This window comes from Leuresthes tenuis, unplaced genomic scaffold (assembly GCF_036924035.1).
Source record: "Leuresthes tenuis unplaced genomic scaffold, fLeuTen1.0.hap1 SCAF_23, whole genome shotgun sequence".
In the NCBI taxonomy this organism is placed as follows: Eukaryota; Metazoa; Chordata; class Actinopteri; order Atheriniformes; family Atherinopsidae; genus Leuresthes; species Leuresthes tenuis.
The window spans coordinates 7,152,603-7,169,065 of record NW_027325377.1 but is presented as its reverse complement, the minus strand read 5'-3'; the positions used below and the strand labels follow the sequence as shown (position 1 = coordinate 7,169,065).

The 16,463-nt window shown below is 39.8% G+C and overlaps 1 protein-coding gene across 1 annotated transcript in view; it reads right to left on the bottom strand.

Annotated features, from left to right (window-relative positions):
- Nucleotides 1–5,908, bottom strand: part of slc13a4 (solute carrier family 13 member 4) — a 31,052-nt gene extending 25,144 nt beyond the window's left edge. Inside the window, exon 1 of the mRNA XM_072377726.1 lies at nucleotides 5,461–5,908. Within this exon, the coding sequence (XP_072233827.1) occupies nucleotides 5,461–5,583 (123 nt within the window). The 5' untranslated portion in view covers nucleotides 5,584–5,908. The remainder of the gene's footprint in view (nucleotides 1–5,460) is intronic.
- Nucleotides 5,909–16,463: the final 10,555 nt, after the last annotated feature.

Here is a 16,463-nt window from a genome sequence, read left to right as displayed (position 1 = left end):
ATCAATGTGGGACTGATGTAACGGCTGTACCACCTAACTAAATTAAGCATTACGGTTTGAAGTTTCTTTTTTTTAACAACTAACAATAAGGTAATTTCATTATTTTAAGTGGTTCCAGAGGTTTTTCATTCAAGTAAACTCAAAGCAAAAGTCAGATGAGAGTTGTTTTTTTTTTTTCCTCAGATCACTACAGTTTAACAGCTGACAGAACAATTTCTATCTGACAGCCTATTGACTGTCTCATCAACTGTTATCCATGAGCAGCTTAGGAAATGGACATGAAATGTGGCTTAAATACTTCTGAATGATCTGATAGATAACACACACACAACTCAGTCTGCATGCAAAAAGACCAATACACATAAAAAAACTTAACAAAATAGTAGAGTTCTATAAAATATTTTCAATACATAAAAGAAGTAAATAATTACTTTTGCAACAACACATCATCAAGAGAGGAAAGCTAACCTGTTTTATGATGATCTAACCTGCTCTGCTCAGGTTTCTTATTATCATATATCTGTACCACTGCTGGACAGCAAAACACATTATCAAAACCTTTCTTTTGAAACTTTGAAAGAAAAGAGTAGCTGAATATGTTATCGCCTTGCACATGGAAAGACAAACTGACTACAATGTCATCGTTGACCTTTTTACTTTCTTTGATGAAATACAAACTGGAAAAGCCACAAAAAAGAACTGTGAATCGAACATATTTCCATTGACTGGTTTATGAGTGAATAAACTATCCATTCATCCATTTTGTATACCCGCTTAATCAAATTCAGGGTTGTGGGGAGGGGCACGCCCACCATGCACGCTCACACTCACTCTTAGGGACTATTCAAAGACATCAATTAATCTAACATGCACGAAGAAGCAGGAGTACCCAGCGAGAAACCCTGCATACAAGAGGAGAACATGCAAACTCCACACACTCCCTACAGGGATTCAAACCAGGAACCCTCCTGCTGTGAGACAACAGCGCTAACTACCACCACCTCACCACCGTGCATATAGGCTTTGCTTTGTCCTTATCGGAAATAAAACTCCCAAAAGTGAAAAAAAAAGAAAACTGCGGTGTACATCCACATGAGGGAAATAGAGGGGGTTCTTCATCAGGAATCACTTTTATCTCTGGAAATCTCTAAAGCCGTTTTCACACATGAACACTGGAGATATTCTGGGGAATATATGGCCAATTTGATCTAGTCTCTTTTCACAGTTGCTATTCACACAAGCACATCACAGTGGCTGCCTAGAAGCAAGCGGAGGCACAGGGCAAGAGCTGTCTGGAGTGGCATTTTTTAGGCTCCTTATTGTTTTCCTTTGTGTAAAGCATATGTGTGTATGAATCCACAATAGTAGAGAGCAACACTAAAGTAGCATGCAGGTCAGCAGAAAGGACAAACCTTTACCAGTGCACACAACATGCTTACTTGTACAATATCAGGAAATGGTCTGTGTGTTTGCCAACATGTTTGTACATTGTCTTAGGCATTGATGTTCCAAAGATTTTACTACAGAGCTGGGTGTAACTGGGTGTAAGTTATGGAATTCAAATTTTAAGCTCATAACAAAGTTGTTACAATTCATTCTGAAGGGAAAATGTCTAAATCAAATTTAATTGAAACCCTTCCAGGTGATAAGATATTTTACCGCCAACCAGACACATCAAAGATCGATAAGTCAGGGAGCCACCAACTATCAATTCTGAAATATCAACTCACCTGTTAATAGTTCAGATATTTAATTTTGGCCCAAAGTGACCAATTCTGGAGCCATAGCAAAGCTAAGCATTAAATGGACTGCAATATGGCATCCCAAGAATCACGTCTATGTACAACATTTTTTGGATTCAGAAAGCCATAATTACATAAATCTAATTAATTCAATAATCATATAACAAAAAGATGTCTGTTGAAACAATGATTTGCATCCAATGAGCAATGTGCACATCTGCCTCTGCTTATTTGTTTCTGGTCTCTCTCCTTCTGTCTTTCTGACCCGCTATGACTGCATCCTACAGATGTTCTGTTCTTCTGCAGCTGGACACAGTTCCACTCCAAACATACACACACGCAGAAACAGACTGAACTTTGAAACTCTGTCACATTCCTGACACAGTCAGACGTCCCTGCTGTCGCAACGAAGCCATGTGGGGGCAAAAATCCAGCATGGTGGTAGGTTGATTATATAACTTAATTGCTTGGATTGTTAACCCAGACTGAAGTTAAATTGCAACAGTGAGGATACAAGAAGGGACAGAGCAGACTGTACTTCTTATGGAAGCTTAAGTCCTTCAGTGTTAGATGATTTGCATTATGGTGCTGCTATGTCTTTGGTTGAGACTGCAATTTGCTTTGCAGCAATCTGTTGGAGGAGCAGCATCAGAACTCAGAACTCGAGTGACTCAAAGAAACTGAACGAAAGAGAGAAATCCTTGCTCTGTCCTGGGGACTGCTTTGGGACTGATTGTGCAAAAAAGAATGTTGCAAAAGCTTCTTAACACAATGGACAGTGCTGCACACCCTCAACAAAACAGTGATCAAACAACAATGTGTTCAGACAGGGGCCTATCTCTGCTGTAACAAGAAAGTTACAAGAATTCCTAATCACAGAAATAACTCAACACTGACAGTGACTTAAAAGTTTTGATTCTTTATGTCACAAAACAATTTTCCATTTTGGGATTAACAAAGTGTTTTCATTATTTTTTATGTTATTATAGCTCATGATTTAGTTAAATTCTTTACATAGAAAACAGCCTTTAAACTATAATGGTTGTGACAGAAGCAACACTAACAAATATATATTCTAAAAACAAAAAAGGCTTGTTAGACCTTTGGGCATTTCATGGATAGGATGGAAATGGGTGCTCAGGATCGTGCTTCACGATAAAAAAGTTTTTTTTTTTCTTTTTAAATTTATGTAGCTTATAATATTAATCAAGAATACCAATTTAGCAGATTTAGCTATCACACAACCATATAATTAGTATATCTATTCATTCTCAACTGACTTTGTGGGACACGCTTTGACCAGTGTCAAGAAATGTTTTTAGCTTTGTTTTTAATTCAGTGCAGCCTGATCTCTTAAAAAAGTCACACTGTATGAATAAGCATGCATGTGTTTTTCATGGAACAACAAAAGTGACTTAGCCCCAATGTGTTGTGCTTATAAATAATCACTGCATTTGAGTCATACTCCAGCATCACAATATCTGAAAAATATACATTCAGAATTATTTTAAGTCAAATGTTTAATCTGGCTTCGGATTTCAACATTTTTTCATAACTTTTTAAAGAAATTTTTACTGTGAATATATGATATAATCATGAAACTTCACCGTACAGCTGATGTCACATAGGTGGGCTCAGAAGGCAAAGTTTACCATTGTCATGGCCATCCGATCAGAATGCATAAATGAAGTTGAACACCATTGAACAAAATGTATTTCTTAAGCTTAGGAAGGCCAAAGAAAAAATAAATCAATATAAATCAATATAAAACTTTACCACAACTGATATCCTTTGCAACAAAAATTATATACAGAAACAAAGTGGGGGATTAAACGCAGGGGCTGTGAATATGCAAAAAAAGTGAACAAATGATCAGAATCTGCTTCAAATTGTGCACACGTCTAACTCAGAGGATTAAATTGTAATAACCCACAAAACATAGTATTAAAAAATAAGGATCCATCTTACCAGGTACTATCAATCCTAAAAAGATCAAAGAGTCAGTGAAACTGAGTGCAGTCCTTAAATAGTGCCATAAGGTGAGCTCAGTCAGGTCAGTGAGGGTGTGATAGAGGCAGAAAGACAAATAAATGAGAAAGTAGAGGTGAGGAGGTGAGGCACTGCATTTTTTTTTCTTTGGAATAGGAAAATAATAGGCTGACATCGCCAAACAAAAAGGCAAATGTGAATTTGTTTCAAACATCTGTTTATCTTTGAAGGTCAAGGACATGATTTTGCTATTGATAGCTTTCATATTTTCTTTATAAAGCCCATTTACAGATTGTATTGTATCAATCATGTTTCCACAGCCTTGGGTTGGACTGGTCGTTGTCCACTGAGCTTATATCATCTAGCTATAGCTAATAGAGTCCCAGACTGAAAGAAAATACATTGTCTGGTTCTTTTTTATACTGAAATTGTAGCAGATTCAAAATACCCTAACAGATGTGTAACAAAGTGCATAAATGGTGAAGGTCTGTCCAACATTTTTTTCATCAAATGAGAAACCACACCTCTGACCATTATCTTGCTGTACAGCAGACTGATTTATTTTAAATCTGTGGTTTTAGAAAGTTATTTTGAATGACAAGGTCTACAGTAACCCAACTTTCTCAGTGATTGAACAAGTGCTCATTTTTCAGAGAAATTGACTCTTAGAATTTCACTCAAATGCTATTGTAATACACGAGACCCGCAAACCGGAGCAACTTGGATGGTAAAAATATTTGGGGCACAGAAAAACACTGGAAATGGCCTTTTTTTTAACTTCTCCTTTGGTTTGCTGTTTCTTACCATTTTCAACTACCTACTCAAACCAGAAAGCCTAATCCCAGTCCAACGTGATCTCAGCATACAATACACACAGAATTAAGAGTCTGCAAATAATACGATTTTTTTTTTATTTCTGCAAACTGAGAGTCACTATATATTTAATCTAGCACAAAATTCATATTTGGAGTTGAAATTAAGCGTCATAAAGACATTATACTTACAAATACCACATTGCAAAAAGCTATGTCAATTAACGTTACAAACAACCTGCTGACCTACTGTGTTGATGCAGGGCATCAAGTTTTCCTCTAAAATTAGTTTTGTTTTTCACAGACTGACAAAGTCTCCTAATTTCCAGTCAAATTTGATTTGTGGAAATGTTTGAAAAAGCAAACATGAACTAAGAGGTAGAAGGCTAATCCATTTCCTTCTTTCCAAACACTCTTTTCCCATTTCCTCATTAGCACAACATGGATCTCCATCTCATCTACATGTAGTGACATCTCTCCTCCACACATGGGGCTCTGCTGATGATAAGAACAGCTTGGGACAAGTATTCATGAAAACAGAGGACAGAGTGTCTTTTGATTGGTTGTCTTTGATTTTCTGCCTTCCTTTGTCTCCCTTCCTCTCCCTCTCTCACACACACCACAGACACAATTTGCACAAAATCCCAACAGAAGTCTGAAACCATCAGCAGTAATTCGAAGAAACAACAAAGTTGCATGTTTTGCTTACTGCCATGTTGGATGATGAAACCCATCATCCAACTGAGATACCCTAATCCCTAATCTTGTGACTCCATATCTACTTCCTCTAGCTATACAGTTATTGACACTATGGTATAGCGATTTTATTTACATTATTGTGCTCACTTTAAAAATTAACTTTCTGTATGAGCTTGTGCAATTGTAAAAGCAGAATTCGTAATTGTGTCTGTACTCACACTGGTTGGGTGGGTGAGCGGCAGGGGAAGAAGGGAAAGCGGGATGAAAACCACAAGGATAAGTTTCCGAGCCCTCCACAGCTTCCTGAACAGATCCATCCTGGCTGCGGCTTCCAGCCTCATGGATGACCCGGGGCTCTTGTTAAGACCGGACACAACTCTGCAGGACCGGCCGTGAGAGGCACCAACCTGCCGACGGAAAAAGTCTCAAACCACAACCGACCGTAAAAAGCCAGAGGAAGGAGTGGGGGTGGAGGGAAGCAGTACAGCTGGGGGACCGTAGATTTATGTGTAGCTGTGCGCTTTTACGCACGGTTTTCGAACGGTCGCCGGACCTGTGTGTGTCTCACAGGTGGAAGGTGAGGTGAGACAACGTGCCTGACCTTGCTTTTTTCTAGTGTGAGTTTTAAATCCACTTGAGCTAAAGGTCTCCCTCTTCCTCTCCGGGTTTGATGCTCCTCGGGGGATCAGGTGAAGCTGGCAGTGTTTTATGCGCTTGAAAGGTATGCTAATTTATTGCAACTTTGCTCCACCCAGCTGGCCGTGACTCTACCAATCACGTTGGGAAAAAAGTTAACACAAAGGCGTGAATGTGCTTGTGCTTGTAGTCTTCTCGGTAAACGGTCTATTTACAGAAATATTGCAGGGTAAGATGGCAAAGATTTGATGATCTATCGTAAACTTATGGATGCTTATCTAAACTAATTCGTGAAGCAAGCTGGTTTAATGTATTCAACACAGAGCAAATAAAGAGCCAATTAGATAATTACTTCATATATCAAAGTACACTATCACAGTTAATAGAATTGCAACAAAATGTGATTGGACAGTGCATGAGTAATAACACACATAATCAATGCTTTTTTTCTAATTATCTTAATAAATTCTATAATATCAAACCAAATAACTTCTAGTTGTATGTAACCATATTTTTATTGTATTTCAGATAAGAAATTATTAAATACATTAAAAACTAAGTTGTTCAATATTCAACAGAGACAATTGGCATATCCACTGAGTAATCATTAGGGCATTTTTGACCATTTTGAGAGGTAACCTATGCAACAACTAATTGCTAAAGTAATTTGCTGAATAATTCAATAGAAAATAATAATCTGATGCAACTGAATACAAAATCATACAAAATTAGCTCCATCTGCACCAACTATAACAACAAAATCCTCCTTGCATGTTAATGCAAATAAAGATAAACTGATGTAAGAATACATGACTGGAGCATTTGTTCTGCAATAAGTAGTTTTAAGACTTTAACCCCATTCTTTTGGTACTCAGGCCTTCTTTCCATCACTTGCACTCTAAATGCAGTTTTACTTGTAATAGAAAACTTTTAAAATTTAGTATTGGTACTTTTACTAAATGAAGGGATATAAATAACTTTTCCACCACTTAGAGATTCTTATCATCTCGCCAACTAGCCTGTACAGACATGTCATTGCAGGAGGCCAATACAAAAACCATTGATTTTTGGCTAAACGTTGTCCTCTGGAGGATTCATGTCGCCAGTGTTTTCCCCCCTCTTTTCCCTCTTTTCTGTCTTCTCAAACCCCAGCTGGTCGAGGCGGATGGCCACCCTTCCTGAGTCTGGTTCTGCCAGAGGTTTCTTTCTGTTAAAAGGGAGTCGTTCCTTTCCACCGTCGCCTCAGGCACGCTCAGGAGGGGAGATTGGACTGAAGACAAGTTTCGGTGCAATCTGTTGGTTTCCTTAGCTAGGATATTAATTTTTGAATTGGCTCTATATGAATTAATTGGATTATGATTACAATGAATTGAACCGCTGCTCCTCCGCATTGAGAGGAGTCAGATGAGGTGGCTCGGGCATCTGGTTAGGATGCCCCCTGGGCGCCTCCCTGGGGAGGTGTTCCGGGCACGTCCCACTGGGAGGAGACCCCGGGGAAGACCCAGGACACGCTGGAGAGACTATGTCTCTCGGCTGGCCTGGGAACGCCTCGGGGTCCCCCCGGAAGAGCTGGAAGAAGTGGCCGGGGACAGAGACGTCTGGGTTTCTCTGCTCAAGCTGCTGCCCCCGCGACCCGACCCCCGGATAAGCGGCAGATGATGGATGGATGGATGGATGAATTGAATTCCAATTGGCTTGAATTGGAGTATATTACTTAAGTGCCTTGAGATGACAATTGTTGTAATCTGGCGCTATATAAATAAAAATTTTATTGAATTTCAAATTAAAAATACTCTTTCTACTCCAATTATTGTGCTATGTCAATAAAAAGTTCTAATTATGTAAGCGGATACACAATAACTTAAAAAATAAATGAGGATTAAGTGTAACATCAGCGAGTAAAAAATAAATAATTAAAGAGACAAAGAATAATAAAAGAATCTGGAATCTGGAATCATCACATTCAATTTACAATTACTTTACCACTGGAGACTACCTTATAATGTTTGCCGTTCCAGCAGAGTAAAGGCATCTTGTATTGATGCAAATGATAAAGAAAACAATGTCCGAAACATAACTAGTGCAGTGTCATTTTGCATATTAACGACTGCTCTACAGCCAAAAAAGACCCAGGGTAAGGCACTGGCCTCTTCAGCCAGGGATTGTGGGTTCGAGTCCCATCTAAGGTGTGTAGCAGAGTGGCGCAGCGGAAGCTTGCTGGGCCCCTAACCCAGAGGTCGATGGACCGAAACCATCCTCTGCTATGTATGACATTTCAAAACAAACTCCATCTCACTCATTAAGGAACATTTAAAAAGATAATGTAACATTCACAGCGTGTTCAAAATACTCACTTCACAAATTCTTAAAGCCTTTCTGCATACTCTCAATTCAAACTATTTAGGTGTGCTCATGACTGTCTTTCAAAGTGCACTTTTCAGATATAATAAGTTGGAAAAAAAAATGTCGTGTCAAAATGTTGAAGTCTTACATACTTTTGTGAAATTGTGAACAGAAAACAGTCAAGTACTTGAGGGGACACGGCTGACTTCCAGCAACACATCGACCTTGTAATGTTTCTTCTTCCATCAGAGTAAAGGCATCTTGTTCCGATTACCGATGCAGTGCTTTTTTCGTGGAACTTAAGAATTTGGGGACCTTTCCGGGGCATGTCCAAGAAATCGTAAAAAAAAATTATATGGCATTAACCGGAGTCTTTTGTGGTGATTTTTTCCGTGGTGGTTATAACATAAGTATTAGTTTGCAGATCAAAGAGGTCAAATTTCTGTATTGTAGTATGGTGGAAAAGGGCTTCCACATTCAAACAGAAAACAGTCAAGTACTTGAGGGGACACGGCTGACTTCCATCAACACATCTACCTTGTAATGTTTCCTCTTCCATCAGAGTAAAGGCATCTTGTACCGATGCAAATGATAAAGCAAACAATGTCCAAAACATAACAAGTGCAGTGTCATTTTGCATATTAACGACTGCTCTACAGCCAAAAAAGACCCAGGGTAAGGCACTGGCCTCCTAAGCCAGGGATTGTGTGTTCGAGTCCAATCTGGGGTGTGTAGCAGAGTGGCGCAGCGGAAGCGTGCTGGGCCCATAACCCAGAGGTCGATGGACCGAAACCATCCTCTGCTATGTATGACTTTTCAAAACCAACTCAATCTCACTCATTAAAGAACATTTAAAAAGATAATGTAACATTCACAGCATGTTCAAAATACTCACTTCACCAACTCTCAAAGCCTTTCTGCATACTCTCAATTCAAACTATATAGGTGTGCTCATGACTGTCTTTCGAACTCCACTTTTCAGATATAATAAGTTGGAAAAAAAATTGTCGTGTCCAACCGTTGAAGTCTTTTATACTTTTGTGAAATTGAAATTGTGAACAGAAAACAATCAAGTACTTGAGGGGACACGGCTGACTTACAGCAACACATCGACCTTGTAATGTTTCTTCTTCCATCAGAGTAAAGGCATCTTGTTCCGATTACCGATGCAGTGCTTTTTTCGTGGAACTAAAGAATTTGGGGACCTGTCCAGGACATGTCCAAGAAATCGTAAAAAAAATTCTATGGCATTAACCGGAGTCTTTTGTGGTGATTTTTCCCGTGGTGGTTATCACATAAGTATTAGTTTGCAGATCAAAGAGGTCAAATTTCTGTATTGTAGTATGGTGGGAAAGGGCTTCCACATTCAAACAGAAAACAGTCAAGTACTTGAGGGGACACGGCTGACTTCCATCAACACATCTACCTTGTAATGTTTCCTCTTCCATCAGAGTAAAGGCATCTTGTACCAATGTAAATGATAAAGCAAACAATGTCCAAAACATAACAAGTGCAGTGTCATTTTGATCTTAACGACTGCTCTACAGCCAAAAAAGACCCAGGGTAAGGCACTGGCCTCCTAAGCCAGGGATTGTGGGTTCGAGTCCCATCTGGGGTGTGTAGCAGAGTGGCGCAGCGGAAGCGTGCTGGGCCCATAACCCAGAGGTCGATGGACCGAAACCATCCTCTGCTATGTATGACTTTTCAAAACAAACTCAATCTCACTCATTAAAGAACATTTAAAAAGATAATGTAACATTCACAGCATGTTCAAAATACTCACTTCACCAACTCTCAAAGCCTTTCTGCATACTCTCAATTCAAACTATATAGGTGTGCTCATGACTGTCTTTCGAACTCCACTTTTCAGATATAATAAGTTGGAAAAAAAATTGTCGTGTCCAACCGTTGAAGTCTTCTATACTTTTGTGAAATTGTGAACAGAAAACAGTCAAGTACTTGAGGGGACACGGCTGACTTCCAGCAACACATCGACCTTGTAATGTTTCTTCTTCCATCAGAGTAAAGGCATCCTTTTCCGATTACCGATGCAGTGCTTTTTTCGTGGAACTTAAGAATTTGGGGACCTTTCCGGGGCATGTCCAAGAAATCGTAAAAAAAATTCTATGGCATTAACCGGAGTCTTTTGTGGTGATTTTTTCCGTGGTGGTTATAACATAAGTATTAGTTTGCAGATCAAAGAGTTCAAATTTCTGTATTGTAGTATGGTGGAAAAGGGCTTCCACATTCAAACAGAAAACAGTCAAGTACTTGAGGGGACACGGCTGACTTCCATCAACACATCTACCTTGTAATGTTTCCTCTTCCATCAGAGTAAAGGCATCTTGTACCGATGCAAATGATAAAGCAAACAATGTCCAAAACATAACAAGTGCAGTGTCATTTTGCATATTAACGACTGCTCTACAGCCAAAAAAGACCCAGGGTAAGGCACTGGCCTCCTAAGCCAGGGATTGTGTGTTCGAGTCCAATCTGGGGTGTGTAGCAGAGTGGCGCAGCGGAAGCGTGCTGGGCCCATAACCCAGAGGTCGATGGACCGAAACCATCCTCTGCTATGTATGACTTTTCAAAACAAACTCAATCTCACTCATTAAAGAACATTTAAAAAGATAATGTAACATTCACAGCATGTTCAAAATACTCACTTCACCAACTCTCAAAGCCTTTCTGCATACTCTCATTTCAAACTATATAGGTGTGCTCATGACTGTCTTTCGAACTCCACTTTTCAGATATAATAAGTTGGAAAAAAAATTGTCGTGTCCAACCGTTGAAGTCTTTCATACTTTTGTAAAATTGAAATTGTGAACAGAAAACAATCAAGTACTTGAGGGGACACGGCTGACTTACAGCAACACATCGACCTTGTAATGTTTCTTCTTCCATCAGAGTAAAGGCATCTTGTTCCGATTACCGATGCAGTGCTTTTTTCGTTGAACTAAAGAATTTGGGGACCTGTCCAGGACATGTCCAAGAAATCGTAAAAAAAATTCTATGGCATTAACCGGAGTCTTTTGTGGTGATTTTTCCCGTGGTGGTTATCACATAAGTATTAGTTTGCAGATCAAAGAGGTCAAATTTCTGTATTGTAGTATGGTGGGAAAGGGCTTCCACATTCAAACAGAAAACAGTCAAATACTTGAGGGGACACGGCTGACTTCCATCAACACATCTACCTTGTAATGTTTCCTCTTCCATCAGAGTAAAGGCATCTTGTACCGATGCAAATGATAAAGCAAACAATGTCCAAAACATAACTAGTGCAGTGTCATTTTGCATATTAACGACTGCTCTACAGCCAAAAAAGACCCAGGGTAAGGCACTGGCCTCCTAAGCCAGGGATTGTGGGTTCGAGTCCCATCTGGGGTGTGTAGCAGAGTGGCGCAGCGGAAGCGTGCTGGGCCCATAACCCAGAGGTCGATGGACCGAAACCATCCTCTGCTATGTATGACTTTTCAAAACAAACTCAATCTCACTCATTAAAGAACATTTAAAAAGATAATGTAACATTCACAGCATGTTCAAAATACTCACTTCACCAACTCTCAAAGCCTTTCTGCATACCCTCAATTCAAACTATATAGGTGTGCTCATGACTGTCTTTCGAACTCCACTTTTCAGATATAATAAGTTGGAAAAAAAATTGTCGTGTCCAACCGTTGAAGTCTTCTATACTTTTGTGAAATTGTGAACAGAAAACAGTCAAGTACTTGAGGGGACACGGCTGACTTCCAGCAACACATCGACCTTGTAATGTTTCTTCTTCCATCAGAGTAAAGGCATCCTTTTCCGATTACCGATGCGGTGCTTTTTTCGTGGAACTTAAGAATTTGGGGACCTTTCCGGGGCATGTCCAAGAAATCGTAAAAAAAATTATATGGCATTAACCGGAGTCTTTTGTGGTGATTTTTTCCGTGGTGGTTATAACATAAGTATTAGTTTGCAGATCAAAGAGTTCAAATTTCTGTATTGTAGTATGGTGGAAAAGGGCTTCCACATTCAAACAGAAAACAGTCAAGTACTTGAGGGGACACGGCTGACTTCCATCAACACATCTACCTTGTAATGTTTCCTCTTCCATCAGAGTAAAGGCATCTTGTACCGATGCAAATGATAAAGCAAACAATGTCCAAAACATAACAAGTGCAGTGTCATTTTGCATATTAACGACTGCTCTACAGCCAAAAAAGACCCAGGGTAAGGCACTGGCCTCCTAAGCCAGGGATTGTGTGTTCGAGTCCAATCTGGGGTGTGTAGCAGAGTGGCGCAGCGGAAGCGTGCTGGGCCCATAACCCAGAGGTCGATGGACCGAAACCATCCTCTGCTATGTATGACTTTTCAAAACAAACTCAATCTCACTCATTAAAGAACATTTAAAAAGATAATGTAACATTCACAGCATGTTCAAAATACTCACTTCACCAACTCTCAAAGCCTTTCTGCATACTCTCATTTCAAACTATATAGGTGTGCTCATGACTGTCTTTCGAACTCCACTTTTCAGATATAATAAGTTGGAAAAAAAATTGTCGTGTCCAACCGTTGAAGTCTTTCATACTTTTGTAAAATTGAAATTGTGAACAGAAAACAATCAAGTACTTGAGGGGACACGGCTGACTTACAGCAACACATCGACCTTGTAATGTTTCTTCTTCCATCAGAGTAAAGGCATCTTGTTCCGATTACCGATGCCGTGCTTTTTTCGTTGAACTAAAGAATTTGGGGACCTGTCCAGGACATGTCCAAGAAATCGTAAAAAAAATTCTATGGCATTAACCGGAGTCTTTTGTGGTGATTTTTCCCGTGGTGGTTATCACATAAGTATTAGTTTGCAGATCAAAGAGGTCAAATTTCTGTATTGTAGTATGGTGGGAAAGGGCTTCCACATTCAAACAGAAAACAGTCAAATACTTGAGGGGACACGGCTGACTTCCATCAACACATCTACCTTGTAATGTTTCCTCTTCCATCAGAGTAAAGGCATCTTGTACCGATGCAAATGATAAAGCAAACAATGTCCAAAACATAACTAGTGCAGTGTCATTTTGCATATTAACGACTGCTCTACAGCCAAAAAAGACCCAGGGTAAGGCACTGGCCTCCTAAGCCAGGGATTGTGGGTTCGAGTCCCATCTGGGGTGTGTAGCAGAGTGGCGCAGCGGAAGCGTGCTGGGCCCATAACCCAGAGGTCGATGGACCGAAACCATCCTCTGCTATGTATGACTTTTCAAAACAAACTCAATCTCACTCATTAAAGAACATTTAAAAAGATAATGTAACATTCACAGCATGTTCAAAATACTCACTTCACCAACTCTCAAAGCCTTTCTGCATACCCTCAATTCAAACTATATAGGTGTGCTCATGACTGTCTTTCGAACTCCACTTTTCAGATATAATAAGTTGGAAAAAAAATTGTCGTGTCCAACCGTTGAAGTCTTCTATACTTTTGTGAAATTGTGAACAGAAAACAGTCAAGTACTTGAGGGGACACGGCTGACTTCCAGCAACACATCGACCTTGTAATGTTTCTTCTTCCATCAGAGTAAAGGCATCCTTTTCCGATTACCGATGCAGTGCTTTTTTCGTGGAACTTAAGAATTTGGGGACCTTTCCGGGGCATGTCCAAGAAATCGTAAAAAAAATTATATGGCATTAACCGGAGTCTTTTGTGGTGATTTTTTCCGTGGTGGTTATAACATAAGTATTAGTTTGCAGATCAAAGAGTTCAAATTTCTGTATTGTAGTATGGTGGAAAAGGGCTTCCACATTCAAACAGAAAACAGTCAAGTACTTGAGGGGACACGGCTGACTTCCATCAACACATCTACCTTGTAATGTTTCCTCTTCCATCAGAGTAAAGGCATCTTGTACCGATGCAAATGATAAAGCAAACAATGTCCAAAACATAACAAGTGCAGTGTCATTTTGCATATTAACGACTGCTCTACAGCCAAAAAAGACCCAGGGTAAGGCACTGGCCTCCTAAGCCAGGGATTGTGTGTTCGAGTCCAATCTGGGGTGTGTAGCAGAGTGGCGCAGCGGAAGCGTGCTGGGCCCATAACCCAGAGGTCGATGGACCGAAACCATCCTCTGCTATGTATGACTTTTCAAAACAAACTCAATCTCACTCATTAAAGAACATTTAAAAAGATAATGTAACATTCACAGCATGTTCAAAATACTCACTTCACCAACTCTCAAAGCCTTTCTGCATACTCTCATTTCAAACTATATAGGTGTGCTCATGACTGTCTTTCGAACTCCACTTTTCAGATATAATAAGTTGGAAAAAAAATTGTCGTGTCCAACCGTTGAAGTCTTTCATACTTTTGTAAAATTGAAATTGTGAACAGAAAACAATCAAGTACTTGAGGGGACACGGCTGACTTACAGCAACACATCGACCTTGTAATGTTTCTTCTTCCATCAGAGTAAAGGCATCTTGTTCCGATTACCGATGCAGTGCTTTTTTCGTTGAACTAAAGAATTTGGGGACCTGTCCAGGACATGTCCAAGAAATCGTAAAAAAAATTCTATGGCATTAACCGGAGTCTTTTGTGGTGATTTTTCCCGTGGTGGTTATCACATAAGTATTAGTTTGCAGATCAAAGAGGTCAAATTTCTGTATTGTAGTATGGTGGGAAAGGGCTTCCACATTCAAACAGAAAACAGTCAAATACTTGAGGGGACACGGCTGACTTCCATCAACACATCTACCTTGTAATGTTTCCTCTTCCATCAGAGTAAAGGCATCTTGTACCGATGCAAATGATAAAGCAAACAATGTCCAAAACATAACTAGTGCAGTGTCATTTTGCATATTAACGACTGCTCTACAGCCAAAAAAGACCCAGGGTAAGGCACTGGCCTCCTAAGCCAGGGATTGTGGGTTCGAGTCCCATCTGGGGTGTGTAGCAGAGTGGCGCAGCGGAAGCGTGCTGGGCCCATAACCCAGAGGTCGATGGACCGAAACCATCCTCTGCTATGTATGACTTTTCAAAACAAACTCAATCTCACTCATTAAAGAACATTTAAAAAGATAATGTAACATTCACAGCATGTTCAAAATACTCACTTCACCAACTCTCAAAGCCTTTCTGCATACTCTCAATTCAAACTATATAGGTGTGCTCATGACTGTCTTTCGAACTCCACTTTTCAGATATAATAAGTTGGAAAAAAAATTGTCGTGTCGAAACATTGAAGTCTTTCATACTTTTGTGAAATTGTGAACAGAAAACAGTCAAGTACTTGAGGGGACACGGCTGACTTCCAGCAACACATCGACCTTGTAATGTTTCTTCTTCCATCAGAGTAAAGGCATCTTGTTCCGATTACCGATGCAGTGCTTTTTTCGTGGAACTTAAGAATTTGGGGACCTTTCCGGGGCATGTCCAAGAAATCGTAAAAAAAAATTATATGGCATTAACCGGAGTCTTTTGTGGTGATTTTTTCCGTGGTGGTTATAACATAAGTATTAGTTTGCAGATCAAAGAGGTCAAGTTTCTGTATTGTAGTATGGTGGAAAAGGGCTTCCACATTCAAACAGAAAACAGTCAAGTACTTGAGGGGACACGGCTGACTTCCATCAACACATCTACCTTGTAATGTTTCCTCTTCCATCAGAGTAAAGGCATCTTGTACCGATGCAAATGATAAAGCAAACAATGTCCAAAACATAACAAGTGCAGTGTCATTTTGCATATTAACGACTGCTCTACAGCCAAAAAAGACCCAGGGTAAGGCACTGGCCTCCTAAGCCAGGGATTGTGTGTTCGAGTCCAATCTGGGGTGTGTAGCAGAGTGGCGCAGCGGAAGCGTGCTGGGCCCATAACCCAGAGGTCGATGGACCGAAACCATCCTCTGCTATGTATGACTTTTCAAAACAAACTCAATCTCACTCATTAAAGAACATTTAAAAAGATAATGTAACATTCACAGCATGTTCAAAATACTCACTTCACCAACTCTCAAAGCCTTTCTGCATACCCTCAATTCAAACTATATAGGTGTGCTCATGACTGTCTTTCGAACTCCACTTTTCAGATATAATAAGTTGGAAAAAAAATTGTCGTGTCCAACCGTTGAAGTCTTCTATACTTTTGTGAAATTGTGAACAGAAAACAGTCAAGTACTTGAGGGGACACGGCTGACTTCCAGCAACACATCGACCTTGTAATGTTTCTTCTTCCATCAGAGTAAAGGCATCCTTTTCCGA